We start from the raw sequence: 20,772 nt of genomic DNA, 5'->3' as shown, positions 1-20,772 counted from the left end.
CCATAGAAACCTTTTATCAGACTGAAGGTGACTATCTGAAAGCAAAATATTTTGAGTTTATCTAAGGGTTGCTTCTTGCTCTATTCAAGCCAGCAAATACTTACTGTTTGTCTGCTATTTGTTAAACATCCATATAACACAATCTCAGTTACATATAGTAGTAGCTCATACGACACTTACCATTAGGAGTACAAGTTCATCCTCTGGAACAGGCTCTAGATCTGGAACAGTAAAAGATTCTGGAAACTGTGCTCCATTTGTCAGGGCTTCAGCAGCTTTTATGGTGGTGGAAAAGCACTCTAACCAGGCCCACTCATTTGGATTCCAGGATGCAGGGTCAGGGAGGCAGTGCTGGTGGTGTGGGGGCACTGGCGGATTACACAGCAGCTGATCCAGATGAAGTCCCACAGCAAGGGAAGCCAGACACTGCATATAGGGGCTGTGAACAAGCTGGTCTCCACAAACCACATGAGGCTAAAAGAAAAGGCAGGGATACGATGCTGAAGGGCCTCTGCCAAATATTATAAATTAGCCTACTGCATTCTGAAAGCCTGTAGTCATATTGTAACTTTACTGGTTCTTTTTTAAGCTTTTTACTTTGAAATAATTTTAGGCACATAGAGTTATAGAGATTAGTGCAGAGAATTCCTATAAAACCCCAATCACCTCTAATGTTAACATCTTATATAACCATGGTACATTAATGAAAACTAAGAAATTAACATTGGTTACAATAATAACTAAACCACAAAACTTCATGGTGCTTCCCACTATGTTCCTTTTCTGTTCCAAGAGTCAATCCAAGACACTACACTGCATTCAGCATATTTTCATTACAGTTTTACAGTTTTTTGTTGTTAGTTAACAATAGCAAAAAAAGGGCAGAAAATTGAACCATGGAGACCTGCACCCTCTCACATTCCTCCTTTACCAAAAGAACCCTGGTAGCCACCAAAGACAGACTTCTTCCACTGTCCTCCCTAGATGTACTAGAGCAACTTTGTGAGTGACTGAGTGATTCAGAAAAGAAAACCTGGGCAAACCTCATTGAAATTAACTGGGTATGGTAACAGCTGATCAGTGTAGCACAGCCACAAACAAACAAACAAAAAGGAAAAAACCCCAAAGAACTTTGCTTCAGAGCAGCATGCTGTGACTACTGAGGGCTGGAAGACAGGTTACACAGGATCATGACCTGGGCACAAAGTCCAAACTCCATATTTCCCATTCTAGTATTTAATGACCCTGCTTATTTAGTTCAACCTTAGCTCTTCCACTAAACTTTCCACAAATATTCACCTGATAAGTGGACAGGATATTTACTCTGATGCCCATATCCACTCCACCTCCCAACTTTGGGATAGCAAAGCCACACAGAAATAGATATTTGGGTTAGAAAAGGGAAGATGATGTACTCTGAAGTACAGGGGGTTTAAAGAGGTTTTGAATGAACAAATAATCTGAAAAAGAATGACAGAAGCACTATACAAATCTGAGGGTTATTTAAAAATTTTACTCCCACTAAAATAAAGTAAAAGCAGGTTTAGGATTACTGAACAATTGTAGGCATGACTTTTTTTCATTTGCTTCTGCCCAAATAGCCCCACTTATTTTACTCAGATCTCATACTTTTAAGGGATAAATTCAAAGCTACAGTTCAAATTCCAAAGCACCAGTCATCTGTATATCTGCAAGAGTGACTGTAATCAGTTACCTTTTCATATGCATACTGCTCCTGAAGCATCATGGGTAGCCGCTCCAGAAATGCTCTCATGCAGGGAGCCATGTTTAATCCCAGAATACCTTGTTGTTTCAGTGCTGTCCTACAGGTTGCTAAAACATGATTGGCAGCAGTCCATTCTGCTGTACAATTCACGACCAAAACATCCTGATGAAAAAGAAACCATGCCACATGATATTTGTTTAAATAAAAGAGAGGCAATTCCACCACCATTTATATATGAGAAATTCCTTCCAATAACTGCATTAAATACTTTTGCCTTTTAGACATTTTATGCTATACTTTTAATGCCTAGGAACTTCAAAACATCCTAAATTTTGTCTAAGGTAAAAAAAAGTGAATAAGAAATAACTATAAAATTTGTGAACTACCTTGAATTAGCTGATTCTTCTTAAAGAGACATTAATTATTTGCTATTTCATAGGACTTATAGGAAAATCATCCAGGATATTTCAACAGTCTGACATGATCAAAGGGATACTAGAGGAAGCAGTACTCTGCTGACTGACACACATCTACAGGAGAAGCAGCACTGCCCTATGGCTCTATGGTTTATTCTATGCAGGCCACTACTACCTATGGTCCGATTCTATATTTTACATCTAGTAGGACTGTTCATGCAGGTTTATAGCTCTATTTTAATATTACTTAACCACATAAAATGTAAACCAAAGCAGGATATTGGCACTACTCATTAGGGGTATGAAAAGCAATATTGTAAGATATGAAGTGAAAGTGAAGTCACTTAGTCATGTCCGACTCTTTGCAACCCCATGGACTGTAAGAGATAATGTCATCACAAAATTATTTCACAGAAGAGGGCTAGTATTTTTTACTAGAACATTAAATTTGAAAGCCAAGATCTATTCTGAATACTTGAGTGAAAGGTTTATGAGGTGGTCCTTCTTTTTAGGGAAAATTATTTTAAGATAATTTAGTCCTATTTCAAAAATCATGGCAGAAAGTAAAAAGTTCTCTTTATAACTTCCAGTGGAAAGTCATTCAATAATTAAGCATTTTCCCCAAAGTACAGTGTATAGAAGAGTACTAGGTTCTAGTTTTCCTTCTGCCACTAGATAGTTGCATTATCTTGGGCAAGTAAAAATCCCTCTGGATATCAGTTTTCTCCTCTTAAAGTGGGATCCTTGGACTACGATTTCAAAGATACCTTAGAGGTTAACAACTTATGATTTGATTTAATTATAAAATTACCTTTGATCTATTTGAGCAAGCAGCCACCCCAACATCTGGAATCCATACTGTGGTCTGAATAGCTCCAGAGCCAATCACAACAGTTTGCAAGACAGAGCCATCCTAAAATGAAATGTATTGATCAATACACACTCCTTAACTGGTTAGCCATTACTTACATTTTAAATGTATACTTCACATTCACAAAAACTTATTCTAAAACCTACATTTAGCTAAATTCGGCAATGTCAAACTGCATATTACTATCCAATTCTCTAGGACCTTTTTAGAAGAACTTTAAAAATACATCACTAAGAAAAATTAAAGGGCAGAGAATTCTGAAAAGGGTTTCTTCAATATTCAAGATATTATTACACAAAATACTCCTAAGATTGGTTGGGTTAACTTTTAATGTATGTAAATTAATATATAAACATTTCTGAAGATGAAAATAACATCTATACTCTTACCCTTAAAGACCAAATGTTCATAAGGCCACCTAATCCACCAGACACCAGGGCCAACCCATCAGAACTAAAGGCAACGGTCCGTACAGGGGTGATGTGTCCTCGCAACTGATAAACACACTTGGCTCCAACTGATTTCCTATATCCATCCTGCAATTAATTTTATTTTTAACAAACATTGAAATTAAAACAATTTATAATTCATTCTTGGAAATTTTATATTTCAGTATAAAGTTGGGAAGAGGGAAGGACAACTTTCTCATAAGGGTCAGCCTGACGGAAAATAATAAGATACAAACCTGGTTCTCCTTCACTGATGCTATTGCATCTTTTTTCTGTTGTTGTACTTGTAATCTAGTTCCCTACTCTTCAAACAGACTACATTTGTTTCAATTATCCCTCAGAAATAGGAAAAATTCTAACTTTTACCTTTTGCAGGGGCAGGGGGACACTGCCACAAACACGTGGGATCTTAGTTCCCTGACCAAGGATCAAGCCCCATCCCCTGCAATCGAAGTGCAGTCTTAACCACTGGACCACCAGGGAAGTCCACTTCTACTTTTTAATGAGTGTTTTAATTTTAAAATTTCGCTTTATGTAATTTTCATTTTTTGCCTCTAACATTTGTAAATTGCACATGCTGGTGCCATACAAACAGGTTCCTTTTTCTGTTATGGTTCTGTCTGTCACATGGTATTTAATCTCAACTTAATCTCATGTTTGCTCTGCAGGTTTTAGCAATGAGATAGCTAAGGCCTGTCCAAAGGGCTACTTTTTAGCAGAGAGGGCAAATCAGATTTATCTCAAGTGCTCTTACCTCTGCTCCTGTGGTATTTTCTTCCTAGTAGTGAGCTACCCACTCTCCTCACCTCTTTCTGTCTTCAAGCTCCCTTTTCCTTTTAGTTACTAGACAGTATAATACCAGATATACTCATTTACCCAAAAATGACATAATGTATTTCCTCTAGGAGTATTTGTATCATAAACAAAAAAGAAAGCAACAGAAGCTGCAAACTGGAAACTCAGGGATATAATTCAACTGGCCACCCAGGGTTTTAAGGAATTTTCGAGTCAGATGCCAATGTTTAGTATTGGGAAATTTTACTTAAAACACTGAATTTTTGGTTTCTATCAAAAAAATTAGGCAATCCGGTAACAATAGGATCTCATTTCTAGAGGGTGGCAATCAGCTTGTGGCAGTTATGCCCTTTATATGAAGCTGTGCACCCCTGGGTGTGTGCATGTATGTATGTATGAAGCATATGCACTCCTGGGGTGGGTGGGGGTGTGTGTGTGTGTGGAGTATTTTACATTCTCCGAGATAGAGAGTGTGTGTGGTGGGGAGTGTTTTACCTTCTCCATACCTTCCAATTCCCAGCTTTGTGAATTTACGTTATTTACCCAGACTGCTCTGTGAGCATCTACTGTAATTTTCATTTTCGGCCACATCATGCATTTTGGCATCTTAGTTCCCTGACCATGGACTGATCCTGGGGCTACAGCAGTGAAAGTGCCAAGTCCTAACCACTGGGCCACCAGGAAATTTCCTGTCTACTCTAATTTTTAACCTCTGTTTAATGTAAAGGAATGGTTCTATAGATGGAATTCTGGTTTCAGTAGAAGATACTTTGGATAGGAGTGCTCCTGTGGTGTTCCTACTTCACTGTACCAAAAACCTTTAACTTGGGACTCACCTACTGGTAGTGTCAATTATATACCATAAATGATCAACACTTGATATTTACTGAGTATCTCCCCTTAACAAGTAATTATGGTATCTCTGACTTATAAAAAAAAATAAATAAAGCTAATTCAAAAAGCATACAAAGTATGACAATTATTCACATTTCCCTAAATATTCTTGACATTTGAGATACCAAGTAGGAGGACTACTTGATAACATATACTATCTAAGGTTTCAAATAAAGTCTTGAAAAAACACTAGAACACTTACCTGGCAACTTGATTCCTGGTCCCACCATCCTTCTGAACTAGTCACACTGGTCTGTGTGGTATCTTGGGGAATACGCCAAACACATACTAAGCCACTCTGACAGCCACTTGAAAAATTTGATCACATAAAACCAAAACATGTCAATATATAGAAGTAAAAATATTTTCAAACAGCAATCAATTAAGACCTGATAGAACTACTACAATATATTTAAAAAATTTATTTGTGGTAGGTATGCTATAATTTCACAAGAAATACAAGTAGGACCCATGTTTTTACCAATATTACATGGGATAAAGGAGATGGCATATCTTTGGATTGCATAGCCAAAGCTTCACATTGGAAAACTGTTCTTTATTTCTCTACAGTAATCTTATGGTATTATATATTTTAAGAATAACTGGTAATAAACAGTTTAAAATTCTTGAGAAGCCACACTTAAAATGCAAGTAACAGGCTACACTAATATAAAGATTAAGACACACACACACACAAATTTATAACATACGTGGCCATCAGTAAATGCAACTTGGATCCTTTTCCTGGAAGGCTGCACCAAGCAATGCCATTTACAATAGATGGATGGCAGAGTGAATGTAGACAGCGCCAGCACCCTGAAATTGGTCCCCAGAGTTTCACATTTTCTTCTTTGGCACATGTCATAAGAATATGACCTGTTGGGTCCCACTTCATACTAGTAAGAGTATCCTTAAAATGGTAGAGGGAGAAAAATACCATAGTAATGCTTACTTTACAAACACTTAAAACTTAGTAATTTATGACCTATACTTCTATCGCTTCCCTGGTGGCTCAGATGGTAAAGCATCTGCCTGTAATGAGGGAGTCCCATATTCGATCCCTGGGTTGGGAAGATCCCCTGGAGAAGGAAATGGCAACCCACTCCAGTCTTCTTGCTTGGAGAATTCCATGGATTGAGGAGCCTGGTAGGCTACAGTCCACAGGGTCGTAAAGAGTCAGACACAACTGAGCGACTTCACTTCACTTCACTTCTTCATACTTCTATCACTCAATTATTTTGAAATGGACATTTTATGCAAATTAGATACTATTACATTATTTCCAACCACTAACTAACTCATCGTTTATATATATATAAATATATATATTTGCTGCATTATATATATTTGCTGCAGTCAAAGCCCAATAAATGTTACTTGATGAATGAATTATGAAATTCTAATTCAGAAGGAATATGTTATCTTTCATCATCATTTTTAAAGGTATTTTTATTAACTACTGATTATCAAAATATGAAAAAGAAGAGGCTTTTTTTTTAAAAGAAGAATCTCTTACACCAAAAATAGCTAATACTATGAGAATCTGGGACATGTTTTATGTTTATACGGTTGTCTTCACTGGGTTCTTCTGATTTTTTTTAAATTTATTTTTAATTGAAGGATAATTGCTTTTAATTGAAGGATAATTTTTCACAATATTGTATTGGTTTCTACCAAACATCAACATGAATTGGCCATAGGTTTACCCATGGCCCCTCCCACTTGAACATCCCTCCCATCTCCCTTGCCATCCCACCGCTCTAGTTTGTTCCCGAGCCCTGTTTGAGTTCCCTGAGTCTTATCAGCAAATTCCCATTGGCTATTTATTTTACATATGGTAATGTACGTTTCCATATTACTCTCTCCATCCATCCCACCCTCTCCTTCCTCTCCCACCAGCTGTGTCGATAAGTCTGTGCTCAATGTCTAGTGTCTCCACTACCGCTTGGCAAGTAAGTTCATTAGTACCATCTTTCTAGATTCCATATACATGTGCTAGTACACAATATTTGTTTTTCTCTTTCTGACTTACTTCACTCTGTATAATAGGCTCTATTCCTCTGACTATTTTACCCTCCTTCACACGTTCCAACGTTCCAACTGGCTTCATGAATTTATGTTACTTAACTAGTGGCCCCATAAGCTTCTGAATTGGTAACTTCTGTTTAAGGTAACGGAATCATTCTTCATAAATGGAATTGCCAGCATTACTGGGAGGTACTCTGACCAAGGTATCCTATATCACTGTTTCGGTTTTATCTCTTACCTCAACGGCTTTCTTACACAGACTTCTCCATTTATATACATGGTCCAAAAACTTTGTATAACAACAGAATATTAAATCACAAGTGACTGAGGTAAAAAACATTTTTTGAGAAACTAGTATCAAGCAATACTACAGTATAAAATAAGAAAAAGTAATAATTTGGTAAAGATGCTTTACCTTATGTGCATCAATTAGAACAATGCCTCCTTTCTCAAGTGGTTCCTTTGTTCCCAGTAACAATTTTCCATCAAAATATCCCACTGCAAATGGTCTGTCTTCACTGAACCAAGCAATGCAAGTTACAGACACTAACATGATAAAAACAAAATAAAAATTTTATAAAGAAAATGAGAGACTTATTTGTCGTTGTCTCACTTTAAAAGAGACTTTGCAACAAATATATACCACTACAACTACTGGAAGTAAGTTTACAAACATCTCTTTAATGCATTTAGACAAAATGTAGGCTTAGAGCAGGGATTTCATGCAACCCACTTTAAAGGTGTTATTTGTAAGTGATAAGGAGTATCTCATTTTTAATCTTTCATTCTTTTCAAGTGGTTTTTGAAAAAGAGAAACAAAAATTGAATTCCCTTGCTGATTTTAAGTCATTTTAGGCTCTCTCCTTTTGGACCAGAATCTACCATGAAACTAACAAGTGAAATAATCCAACTCTTAGGTAAAAAATTACCTACCCTTTCTTTTGCTTAATATTGCCTATTCTGTGTGTTTGCATAATCTATCAAACATGTTATATTCTAACAATCTATATCCATATTTGTTTTAGTATATGTAATACCAGAAGGCTACAAAAGAAGTAAAAAACAGTTTCTGTGGGAGTACAATGGGGACATGGGAGTTGAGTAAATGTGAGAAAGGCTTTGCATTGTAAACCTTTTTATTTCTTTTTTTGCCATGCCTTGTGGCATGTGGGATCTTAGTTCCTTGAACAGGGATCAAATCTGTGTCCCCTGCAGTGGAAGTACAGAGTCCTAACCACTGGACTGCCAGGGAATTTCCCACTGTATCTTTTTAAACTAAAATTTTTGAACCATATGATGGTATTATCTATTTTAAAAATCTAAAAAAAAACAACAACAACAAAAAAAACAAACCAAAAAACCTGTTCTGTTCTGTTAAAAGAGTACCACAGAAGCTGGGCCTAGGATCTGTGAGATATCCTACTCCCCCAAATCATCTAACAGAACTGTTCAGTATGATGCTGAGCCATCCAAAATGAAGAGAGTGAGAAAATAAGTGAAAGGCTTCCTAGTATGACTCTCAAATCAGGAACATCCCTCTCCTCCTCCTCCTTCCTCATTTCCTTAATTTCACACATTTGTTAACAATTTCATCTCCATCAATGGTTATTATCTTTTTTCCTCTTGGACATTCTCAACTTTGTAGAGAGACCTCAAGAGCACTATAAGTGTTCAGACACTTACACAAAAGATAAATAGTAATTTAGGTCTTATTTTGGCAGTAATGTGTGGTAGGAGTTGATAGAGAACTATCTTTCAACTTAGCAGCTAACTAAAATGAAATACCAACTGGGCAATTTAGAAAACAAAACCAAAATTTTTTATTTACTCAGCATTTGCTGAAAGAGTATATCTATTTGATTAGAGGGAACACTTTCTCAACCAGATACAAGTCTAATCATTTACCATCCTTTCGATAGCAATGCTCCAGTTCTCGACGGTGCATGGTGGATACATCAACAACTTCAATCAGTCCTAGAGATCCATCCATCCGTCCCACCAACAACAATTCTGGAGACTCTCCTGACCAGGCTGTAGATGGACCCTCTTCTGGCCAAGCCAGAGCAGATACCCAATGAGGCTGAATATCTACTAACCCTTTTCCTCCTAGAGAAGGAAAAAATGTTAACTAGTTGTCATTTAATTCTTAAGAGCAATAACAAAAAGAAGTACTATTTAACACGCTCAAAGCAGTTCCCAATTTCATAATAGCCTACTAATGAATAAGACTGCAAGGCTGGATCCTTCATTTATATACTACATTTGATTATCAAATCGAGTTTTTCTGTAACTATTAATAGCAAAAAGAGATAGCTTTTATACGAGAAAGAATAAAGGAAATGTCAGTATACAAATGCCACTTAATTTTCCTAATAATTACTGAAAACCAAATTAACATATGAAATTCATCTATAGTTAAGGCTAGCAATTTCTCAATTAAGCAAAAGCAAATAAAAATACTGGTAAGCCAAAGATTACAATAATAATTTTTATTTTCCAGAGATATATTAAAAATCAACAAGAGTTTGTACCTGTGGAAGAGACAAAATTAACAGAAATATTTCAACTGATTCAAAAGAACACATAGCTGGAAATGTAGTGATTGCTACTTCTCTAATCCTAGGCTGAATGCTGAATGGTACATAAAAGGAATTTTTAGTTTACAATTACCAGGTTAATTGAAACTCTTAGAAATGAAAGTCAGGAAATGAATACTATTTCTTTAATTTAAATCATACTATGCATAGATTTCCACAGTTGGTAAACAGATTGTGAGATTCAAGGTGAAGGGAAGCCAATGTTTGAACTTAGAAGGCTAAGAGAAAGAGTACCTTCAGTAGTTTACTAGTATTTATGTGCCTCTTACCATTAACTTGCCAGATATTCACCATCTTTTCCAAAGCCCCAGCTAGGTATTTGCCACTGATACTCCAGGAAACAGGTGAGAAACTTGGATCACTGGGTGATCCTAGGCTTTCCTCAGCATCACCTTCCCTAGAATACAACAGGTAAGTATGGAATTCTAATCCATCATCCAAAAGGAAACTAAATCCTAAATCTTAAAATAAGGGTTTTATATAGACCGTAGTACATAAACAGAGATTCTTACATTTCAAAAGCTTGGCCAGTAGTATTTGACAATCACATAATGGCTAGTGTTTCTCATAATGTGAAAATTGTAGAATTACAAAAGAGTATTACTTAGACAATTCATCATTTAATGTACTACATAATTTGTCAACAAAGATATTCTGATTCTGCATGGTTTATACATATGATTATTGCTCAGGGCACACTGATTCTTGCTTGCCTAATAGCTAGGGAAGTTTTATATTTAGCTATAAAAATAGAAAAAATACTACACTGTGCTATAGAAGAAATATCATTACTCTTAATTCCTAAATAATCCTTGAAGAATGATGGAAAATAAGCCTATTGTTTTGTAGAATTGAACATGTTAGCAGAGTAGACCCTGATTTAATTCTGAGTAAGTCCAGATATTGACAGTTAATATTTTTATCTTCTAAGTTACTATCTAGCAGGACTTGGTGGTCCAGTGGTTGAGAGACCATCTGCCAATGCAGGGGACAGGGATTCGATCCCTGGTCTGGGAAGATTCTACATGCTGAGAGGCAACTAAGTTTGTGCAACGCAACTACTGAAGCCCCTGTGCCTAGAGCCTGTGCTCCGCAACGAGAGAAGTCACCCAATGAGAAGCTCGTGCACTGCAACTAGAGTGTACCCGCTACTCACCACAACTAGAGAAAGCCCATGCCCAGCAATGAAGACCCAGTGCAGCCAAAAATTAATTAATTAATTAAATACTATCTTGCAAAAAACCAAAACAACACATTGGAAACTGTTCTGAAATAAAAAATTGTAAAAAACTTTAGTGACAATTTGATTATACTAACACAACCAAGATGAAGCATGTTTAGGATTCTCCTATTTTTAAATGTTACCCAAGGGAACTAACGCCATTACTCACAATCTGTTGAACACACAGGTCTGTTGCAGTGAATACTGCTTCTTGGTGACATTCCAAACCCGGATGGTGCCATCATTGCCACTTGTAGCCAACAGTCCTTTTTTATTACACCAAACACAAGTCATTACCTAGTAAAGATAAAAAGTCCAGCAATATGTGAGCAAGTTTTAACTCAAATGATTCTGTAATTTGAAAGAGTTCTATCAAATGAAAATTAAATCTACCATGAAATTGTAAAAGTATCCATGTTATAAAACAGTATGCATGGTCTAATTCTTTCTAATTGGCTTGTAAATATACACCTATATGAGATATACCTTTAAAATACTATGCCCAAACTCATTTGAATTATCTTAGACTTGTTACAATCTTAATTAAACATGTTTGTTTAATTAAAAAATGTTTTTTAATCCAACAAAATAGAAGTATTCAATATGTTCTATAAAACAAATTATAAGACTAAAAAATGATTTTTAAATTGGGAAAGTAGAGGTCAGTCTTCATTTCCTAAAGTTCCCTTGTCACTGCTCAGGGGCCTAAGTGGGTTAGATTAAAACAGTAGGGTCAACTTCTTCTCCTCTTGCATATATAAGCTCTTATCTTTCGTGAGGTTATTCCTTTGGTTTTCTTCTCATTCCCCATCTGATGTTCCCATTTGTATCCGATTATACAGCATGCAACATACACATGTAGAGAAAGGAGAGTCGGTAACTAGCAAATACTGATAATTTAGCACACACATGTACGTGCGTAAGAGAGAGAGAGAAACAGAGAAAGAGAGACACACATATACACACCCCATGATCTAAACTTTAAGCTCCTGGAGAACAGCAGAAACTATTTTATCTTACATAAGGTGATCAACACACTTGGGGCTTAAAATACACACTCTGTTCTGATGCGCCTCCAACTTGATAAAGGAGCATTTTCTGAGATCTCCTCCCATATCAGCAAGCGTCTGTGGAGCAGTCTGGTTGTCGCGGTCATGTGCGGCAAGAGTGCGCACGAGCTGCTGAGCAGCCCACTGCCTGTGCTGCGAGGACAGCCTCGAGGAGAGGCAGCAGGCTGCCAGGGCGTTAGCCAGCTCCAGAGGGCCTGCAGCAGAAGGGTCACAGGGAGGATGGGCATACAATTGGGCAGTTAAACCTGCTTAGACAAAACAATGAAATGATGCCCGGGTGAGAGCTGGTGCTGGTGAACAAACAAAAACGGGTTAACCCATCTTTTAAGAATTAGCACTTTCTCAAGTAGTCATTTCACTAAGACATGCATACAAGTTACAAAGCATTTATCTCACATAAAATTCCATAATAAATCCGATTCACTGCAAATATACATTTATATACATTAATCAACAGTCTTTGCTCTAAGGATACATAGACTGAGAATACAGCAGACATCAGTTTAAGACCAGGGCAGAGCAAGCATGTCCTAAAAATTTAAGAGTTTGGCTTCTGCTGCTCAAAAGTGATCTTAATAGCCAATCAAGGGACTGCCTTGATAGATCCAAAAGACCATCTCTCTTGGCCAAATGGTGAAGAGAAGGGTACATAGTGTATTTAAGTAGTCCCTTCAAGTATATCGTTTTAAGACAAAGAGAAAAACAGCATTACTTTATATAAATTATATTACAGAAACCTACCGTGATTATTATCTATGGTTACTCAAACCATAATCAAATAAAATAATCTAATTAAAAAAGACAAATTTGGTATATTTTCTAGTATTTATTTCCATGCACAATGAAAACGTATCCAGGCACTTTTCTTATGATCTAACTTAACTACACATTGCTCAGGTGCTCAGTCATGTCCAGCTCTTGGCAACCCCATGGACTGCAGCACGCCAGGCTTCCCTGTCCTTCATCTCCCAGAGCTTGCTCAAACTCACGTCCATTGAGTCAGTGATGCCATCCAATCATCTCATCCTATGTCGTTCCCTTCTCCTGCCTTCAATCTTTCCCAATAGCAAGGTCTTTTCTAGTGAGACAGCTCTTTGCATCAGGTGGCCAAAGTATTGGGAGTTTCAGCTTCAGCATCAGTCATTCCAATGAATATTCAGGACTCATATCCTTTACGATTGACTGGTTTGATCTCCTTGCTTTCCAAGGGACTCTCAAGAGTCTTCTCCAATGCCACAGTTCAAAAGCATCAATTCTTCAGTGCTCAGCCTTCTTTATGGTCCAACACACACATCCATACATGACTTATGAAAAAATCATAGCTTTGACTAGATGGACCTTTGTTGGCAAAGCAACGTCTCTACTTTTTAACATGCTGTCTAGATTTGTCATAGCTTTTCTTCCAAGGAGAAAGCATCTTTTAATTTCATGGCTGCAATCACCATCTACAGTGATTTTGGAGCCCAAGAAAATAAAGTCTGTCACTGTTTCCACTGTTTTCCCATCTATTTACCATGAAGTGATGGGACCAGATGCCATGATCTTCATTTTTCGAATCTTGACGTTTAAGCCAGCTTTTTCACTCTCCACTTTCACTTTCATCAAGAGGCTCTTTAGGCTCTTTCTTCCATAAGTGTGGTATCATCTGCATATCTGAGGTTATTAATATTTCTCCCATCAATCTTGATTCCAGCTTGTGCTTCATCCAGCCCAGCATTTCACATGATGTACTCTGCATATAAGTTAAATAAGCAGGGTGACAATATACAGCCTTGACGTACTCCTTTCCCAATTTGGAACCAGTATGTTGTTCCATGTTCAGTTCTAACTGCTGCTTCTTGATCTGCATACAGGTTTCACAGGTGGCAGGTAAGGTGGTCTGGTATTCTCATCTCTTTTAAGAATTTTCCACAGTTTATTGTGATCCACACAGTCAAAGGCTTTGGCATAGTCAATAAAGCAGATGTTTTTCTGGAACTCTCTTGCTTTTTTTATGATCCAATGAATGCTGGCAATTTGATCACTGGCTTTTCTAAATATAGCTTGAACATCTGGAAGTTCACAGTTCATGTACTGTTGAAGCCTCGCTTGGAGAATTTTGAGCATTACTTTGCTAGTGTGTGACATGAGTGCAACTGTGCAGTAGTCTGAATATTCTTTGGCATGGCCATTCTTTGGGATTGGAATGAAAACTGATCTTTTCCAGTTCTGCGGCCACTGCTGAGTTTTCCAAATTTGCTGGCATATTAAGTGCAGCACTTTCACAGCATCATCTCTTAGGATTTGAAATAGCTCAACTGTAATTCCATCACCTCCATAGCTTTGTCATAGTGGTGCTTCCTAAGGCCCATCTGACTTCGAATTCCAGGATGTCTGGCTCTAGGTGAGTGATCACACCATCAAGGTTATCTGCGTCATGAAGACCTTTTTTGTATAGTTCTTCTGTGTATTCTTTCCACCTCTTCGTAGCATCTTCTGTTTCTGACAGGTCCATACCATTTCTGTCTTTTATTGTTTCCATCTTTGCGTGAAATGTTCCCTTGGTATCTCTAATTTTCTTGAAGAGATCGCTAGTCTTTCCAATTCTATTGTTTTCCTCTATTTCTTTGCATTGATTACTGAGGAAGGCTTTCTTATCTCTCCTTGCTATTCGTTGGAACTCTGCATTCAGATGGGTATATCTTTCCTTTTCTCCTTTGCCTTTTGCTTCTCTTCTTTTCTCAGCTATTTGTAAGGCCTTCTCAGACAACCATTTTGCTTTTTTGCATTTCTTTTTTTTGGAGATGTACTGTCTCCTGTACAATGTCACAAACCTCCAACCACAGTTCTTCAGGCACTCTTTTCTATCAGATCTAATTCCTGAATCTGTCACTTCTATGGTATATGTTGTTATATAATTCATCACATATAACAATGAAGAAACATTTTTAAAAACATTGATTAAAAGACTGTATATTTAAATCATATGAAACTTACCTTTCTTTTCAACTTCTGACTTATCATAATTAGGTCTCAATTTGGCCCCTTTGTCTGCTAGTAATGCCACAAGAGCCTGAGTTACAACAAAATTTGGGGAGGTTACAAGCTTATTCTCTTCAGCAATTCCTCGGAGAAAGCTAGGTAGAAACTTTCGCTGAATTGGATCGTCAACTGTGGTTAGATTTACACCTGTGGCAGCAGAAATCAAGTTCTGAAGAGGCAATCAGAACAAATACATTTAATTTTTAATTTTGGAAAAGAAGCTTTTTACTTCACAAGTTTCTTTAAGAATTGGTTGGAAAAAGCTATACAATAAGAAAAGCACTGAAAACTACTACCCTACCTGTGTACATAACTGCACCAGGAGCTTTGCAGCACTAGGAGTGTTTGATGCTAGACATCCCACTGCTGTGCTCAGATAGGCCAGGCAGGAAATGGGCTTGTTGGCCTTGCTGTGCCCGCCTCGTGAGCGTTCTGAAGCGCTTGCCACGGCAGAAGGACTGGTGGAGAGGCCCGCTCTCCCTGCTGCAGCCAAGCACATGAGTCGAACCAAAGTCCGGATATCGGTAAGCCCCAGAGATTCGAGACCAGCAGCCAGGCTACAACTGGAACCACTGCCAGAAAAAGAACACACTTTAGATACATAAAGAAAACAGACTTAAGTGACCATCTGGAGCCCCACATACAATCCATAGCACCAACAACCAAAATAAAAGGTAAGGTGCACCATCCTAGTCATACATGTCCTACTGTATGTATGCATGTATGTATTGTAACAGATGTCCAAAAATAAAAACCTGGAAACTGTTATTGAAACTTTTGTTTTAATAAATATCGACATACACTTGAAGTATATCTGAATTATCAAAGTATAATTTAGAGGAATGTTCATAAACCGTGAATTTTCACAAACTGAACAAACCTATGTAACCACCTTCCAGATCAAGAAACAGAACACTACCTACACCCTAGAAGACGACTTGGGCCCTTCTCAACGTCCAGGCCCTCTAAAATAACTACTATTCTGATGGTTAAGGCCATAAATCAGTTTTGCTTGTTTTTGAACTTCATACAGATAGGATAATAAAGTGTGTATTCTCTTATGTCTGGCTTCTTTTATTCAATATTATGCTTGTAAGATTCATCCATGCTGTTGCAGTATTAGCAGCAGTTATTCATTTTCACCCACAGCAGATGTGGGTTCAGTTCCAGGCCATGACAATAAAATGAATACTGCAATTTAGAAGGCCAAATTTTTTTTGTTTTCCAGTGCATATAAAAGTCATGCTTACATTATACTGTAGTCTGTTAAGGGTGCAACAGCATTATGCCTAGAAGAACAATGCATTAATACATCAGATCAGATCAGATCAGATCAGTTGCTCAGTCGTGTCCGACTCTTTGCGACCCCATGAATCGCAGCACACCAGGCCTCCCTGTCCATCACCAACTCCCGGAGTTCACTGAGACTCACGTCCGTCGAGTTAGTGATGCCATCCAGCCATCTCATCCTCTGTCGGCCCCTTCTCCTCCCGCCCCCAATCCCTCCCAGCATCAGAGTCTTTTCCAATGAGTCAACTCTTCGCATGAAGTGGCCAAAGTACTGGAGTTTCAGCTTTAGCATCATTCCTTCCAAGGAAATCCCAGGGCTGATCTCCTTCAGAATGGACTGGTTGGATCTCCTTGCAGTCCAAGGGACTCTCAGGAGTCTTCTCCAACACCACAGTTCAAAAGCATCAACTCTTCGGCGCTTAGCTTTCTTCACAGTCCAACTCTCACATCCATACATGACCACAGGAAAAACCATAGCCTTGACTAGATGAACCTTTGTTGGCCAAGTAATGTCTCTGCTTTTGAATATGCTATCTAGGTTGGTCATAACTTTCCTTCCAAGGAGTAAGCGTCTTTTAATTTCATGGCTGCAGTCACCATCTGCAGTGATTTTGGAGCCCAGAAAAATAAAGTCTGACACTGTTTCCACTGTTTCCCCATCTATTTCCCATGAAGTGATGGGACCGGATGCCGTGATCTTCGTTTTCTGAATGTTGAGCTTTAAGCCAACTTTTCCACTCTCCTCTTTCACTTTCATCAAGAGGCTTTTTAGTTCCTCTTCACTTTCTGCCATAAGGGTGGTGTCATCTGCATATCTGAGGTTATTGATATTTCTTGCCTTGAGAACCCCATGAACAGTATGAAAAGGCAAAATGACAGGATACTAAAAGAGAAACTCCCCAGGTCAGCAGGCGCCCAATATGTTACTGGAGATCAGTGGAGAAATAACTCCAGAAAGAATGAAGGGATGGAGCCAAAGCAAAAACAATACCCAGCTGTGGATGTGACTGGTGATAGAAGTAAGGTCCGATGCTGTAAGGAGCAATATTGCATAGGAACCTGGAATGTCAGGTCTGTGAATCAAGGCAAATTGGAAGTGGTCAAACAAGAGATGGCAAGAGTTAATGTCGACATTCTAGGAATCAGCGAACTGAAATGGACTGGAATGGGTGAATTTAACTCAGATGACCATTATATCTACTACTGTGGGTAGATATAATTTCTTCTTCCCTCAGAAGAAATGGAGTAGCCATCATGGTCAAAATGAGTCCGAAATGCAGTACTTGGATGCAATCGCAAAAATGACAGAATGATCTCTGTTCGTTTCCAAGGCAAACCATTCAATATCACAGTAATCCAAGTCTATGCCCCAACCAGTAACGCTGAAGAAGCTGAAGTTGAATGGTTCTATGAAGACCTACAAGACCTTTTAGAACTAACACCCAAAAAAGATGTCCTTTTCATTATAGGGGACTGGAATGCGAAAGTAGAAAGTCAAGAAACACCTGGAGTAACAGGCAAATTTGGCCTTGGAATATGGAATAAAGCAGGGCAAAGACTAATAGAGCTTTGCCAAGAAAATGCACTGGTCATAACAAACACCCTCTTCCAACAACACCGAAATCAGATTGATTATATTCTTTGCAGCCAAAGATGGAGAAGCTCTGTAACAGTCAGCAAAACCAAGACCAGGAGCTGACTGTGGCTCAGACCATGAACTCCTTATTGCCAAATTCAGACTTAAATTGAAGAAAGTAGGGAAAACCACCAGACCATTCTGGTATGACCTAAATCAAATCCCTTATGATTATACAGTGGAAGTGAGAAACAGATTTAAGGGCCTAGATCTGATAGATAAGAGTGCCTGATGAACTATGGAATGAGGTTCGTGACGTTGTACAGGAGACAGGGATCAAGACCATCCCCGTGGAAAAGAAATGCAAAAAAGCAAAATGGCTGTCTGGGGAGGCCTTACAAATAGCTGTGAAAAGAAGAGAAGCGAAAAGCAAAGGAGAAAAGGAAAGAGATAAACATCTGAATGCAGAGTTCCAAAGAATAGCAAGAAGAGGTAAGAAAGCATTCTTCAGCGATCAATGCAAAGAAATAGAGGAAAACAACAGAATGGGAAAGACTAGAGGTCTCTTCAAGAAAGTCAGAGATACCAAAGGAACATTTCATCCAAAGATGGGCTCGATAAAGGACAGAAATGGTATGGACCTAACAGAAGCAGAAGATATTAAGAAGAGATGACAAGAATACACAGAAGAACTGTACAAAAATATCTTCATGACCAAGATAATCACGATGGTGTGATCACTTGAAAATACTGGCTTTTATACAGTTTGAGGTTGGAGCCAAGACTCACTTTTTTGCTGAAGTGAATAAACTATGACCTAGCCCAAGTTACTGAAAAGATTACCCTTTCCTCGTTGCTCTGCAATGTAAGCACTGTCATAAATTAAATTATAAATCAAATGTTAATCTACATGTATGAGTTAGTTTCTGAAGTTCGTTTTCCATAGACCAAACTGTCTATATTCTTGAGCCAACATCATATAGTCTCATCTAAATTTTCAGTTTCTTTCAGGGTCCTTCAGTCTTCACTGATTTACTGTTAAATATCCCTACTTGATCATTTCTTAAATGGATGTCTTTTAAGTATTCTTGGTTCTCTTCCCTTTTTTAACATTATACTCCACAGTATGAACACAGCAGGGGCCTCCACAATACACAGGCTGACTTAGCTATACAGTTGGTAAACTCTGCAGAAAAATTCACTCAACCTTCTAGTTTTACCCTACACCAAATGGATCAATGGTCTTAGTTTCCCATTTCAGATAATCAAATGCTTGCAGTTTACTCAGTTATTATAACGGCTATATTTTCTGCCTAAAAAGACCCAAACATTAATTGAACAACTGACTGACTGAATGAATGAATGAATGAATAATAATGATGACTATTGTCTAATTTCTTTCATTCAACAGTAGTTATTCAAGTTTCTCAAACTTCTATTTCTTCTTCCCAAACAATACCAGACTCCTTCCTGTCCAATATGTACAAGAAGCTAACTTAGCATTTTTTGACACAAAATAACACTTACCTGACTGAGAGAAGAGACAGAGCTCTCATGACCATGGTTCTGGCCAGAAGAACCTGAGCAGCAGCCGTCACTCTCCTTAAAGCAACCACCCGGTCATGAGGATTTGCTAAGGCAGCTGCCTGTTCACCCAATGTTATTCTCCCAGAGGAACTCTTTTCTACAGAGCCATGGCAACCTGAAAAACATAAGATTTTGCTCAGTTTTCAAGAAGGTAAGGGAAAAAATAGCCAAACTACTGAAAAATTTTCCCTAGGTAGCTAGGTTCTAGGCTTCTAGGAAATAAAGCAAATCAATGTATTTTGCTCATCCATAAAACTGTTATATAGAAGATGGTTTGAGAGAAACAGATATTTCTAAGTCAATAATTTATTATAGGAAAAATATGATTCTTAAATTTTTTGGTTTTATTTTTGCTCATGTATCACTTCCACTGATATTAACATATAGAAAAAATATAGTTTTAAAAATATGCTTTGAGTACATATTCACCCAAATTAAAAAATACTACAAAATAGTTTTTGTTTCCAGGTTTCTCTTAACACAAAGTTAAAAAAAAAAAACTTTGCATTTTATAAATTCTTTTTATCATTTGAATATTTTATAAAAACAAAAGAATCAGAAGTTAGTATTACATTATACCTTCAAAACATTAAACACCTGGCTAAAGATAGTTGATGGGATAGAAAATATTGAACTCATTATTATTAACCTCTGCCTTATTATTTACTTTTCTAATAAGCAAATTAATACAGACTCTATAAAATCCATGCCAATCAGCATTCCAAGTTTACCTATTTGCATCAGAGTCTCTTCCATACTGTTGGTTGCTGTTACCATTGCTACTGATGCTCCTAATGGATCACTGTCAGGGAACTGAACTGGTTCTGGTACAATGCGGCGGTCGTTTAAACCAAGAGGGCCAGCAAGTAATTCAAACTCTTCTTCACCTGTTAGCTTTTCATCTTCATCAACATCCAACATGTCCCAGTCTTCTGGAGTTTATAAAGAAAGAAATGGATGGTATGTAAATATAAACATGACACAACCCTGCTGGCAATGGTTATTGTGAGATAGGTCTAAGATGCAGATGGACTGAAAGCCTAGTCAGTGCCTACAAAATAAAATATAGCACCATCTCCTGGTGATCCAACTAAACTGCACTCTGGAGGAACAGTGGGACTAAGGGAAAGGGAGTGAGAGCAAATCCATTTAAACCAATAGCCCATGCTACAGTTGGTAATGGAGGTTTCAACTAATAAAAAATATTGTTATGGGGCCAACAAAGAGTAA

The 20,772-nt window shown here is 37.7% G+C and overlaps 1 protein-coding gene across 22 annotated transcripts in view; it reads right to left on the bottom strand.

Annotated features, from left to right (window-relative positions):
- The window catches only part of HERC1 (HECT and RLD domain containing E3 ubiquitin protein ligase family member 1), a 231,896-nt gene that overhangs the window by 29,530 nt on the left and 181,594 nt on the right, over positions 1 to 20,772 (bottom strand). For 18 of the 22 annotated variants that reach the window (XM_059890543.1, XM_059890540.1, XM_059890541.1 and 15 more), the window contains 15 exons: positions 20,274 to 20,474; positions 19,483 to 19,657; positions 15,391 to 15,661; positions 15,045 to 15,258; positions 12,057 to 12,313; positions 11,168 to 11,295; positions 10,046 to 10,173; positions 9,085 to 9,285; positions 7,595 to 7,725; positions 5,862 to 6,061; positions 5,354 to 5,459; positions 3,403 to 3,549; positions 2,954 to 3,055; positions 1,715 to 1,888; positions 181 to 474 (listed from right to left, as the gene is read on the bottom strand). In XM_059890543.1, coding sequence (XP_059746526.1) covers positions 181 to 474; positions 1,715 to 1,888; positions 2,954 to 3,055; positions 3,403 to 3,549; positions 5,354 to 5,459; positions 5,862 to 6,061; positions 7,595 to 7,725; positions 9,085 to 9,285; positions 10,046 to 10,173; positions 11,168 to 11,295; positions 12,057 to 12,313; positions 15,045 to 15,258; positions 15,391 to 15,661; positions 19,483 to 19,657; positions 20,274 to 20,474 — 2,729 coding nt within the window. The remainder of the gene's footprint in view (positions 1 to 180; positions 475 to 1,714; positions 1,889 to 2,953; positions 3,056 to 3,402; positions 3,550 to 5,353; positions 5,460 to 5,861; positions 6,062 to 7,594; positions 7,726 to 9,084; positions 9,286 to 10,045; positions 10,174 to 11,167; positions 11,296 to 12,056; positions 12,314 to 15,044; positions 15,259 to 15,390; positions 15,662 to 19,482; positions 19,658 to 20,273; positions 20,475 to 20,772) is intronic. The other 4 variants (XM_059890551.1, XM_059890553.1, XM_059890555.1 and 1 more) reach the window with 1 other exon arrangement.

This window comes from Bos taurus, chromosome 10, assembly GCF_002263795.3.
Source record: "Bos taurus isolate L1 Dominette 01449 registration number 42190680 breed Hereford chromosome 10, ARS-UCD2.0, whole genome shotgun sequence".
NCBI classification, from domain to species: Eukaryota; Metazoa; Chordata; class Mammalia; order Artiodactyla; family Bovidae; genus Bos; species Bos taurus.
This window is presented reverse-complemented; position numbering and strand designations above follow the sequence as displayed.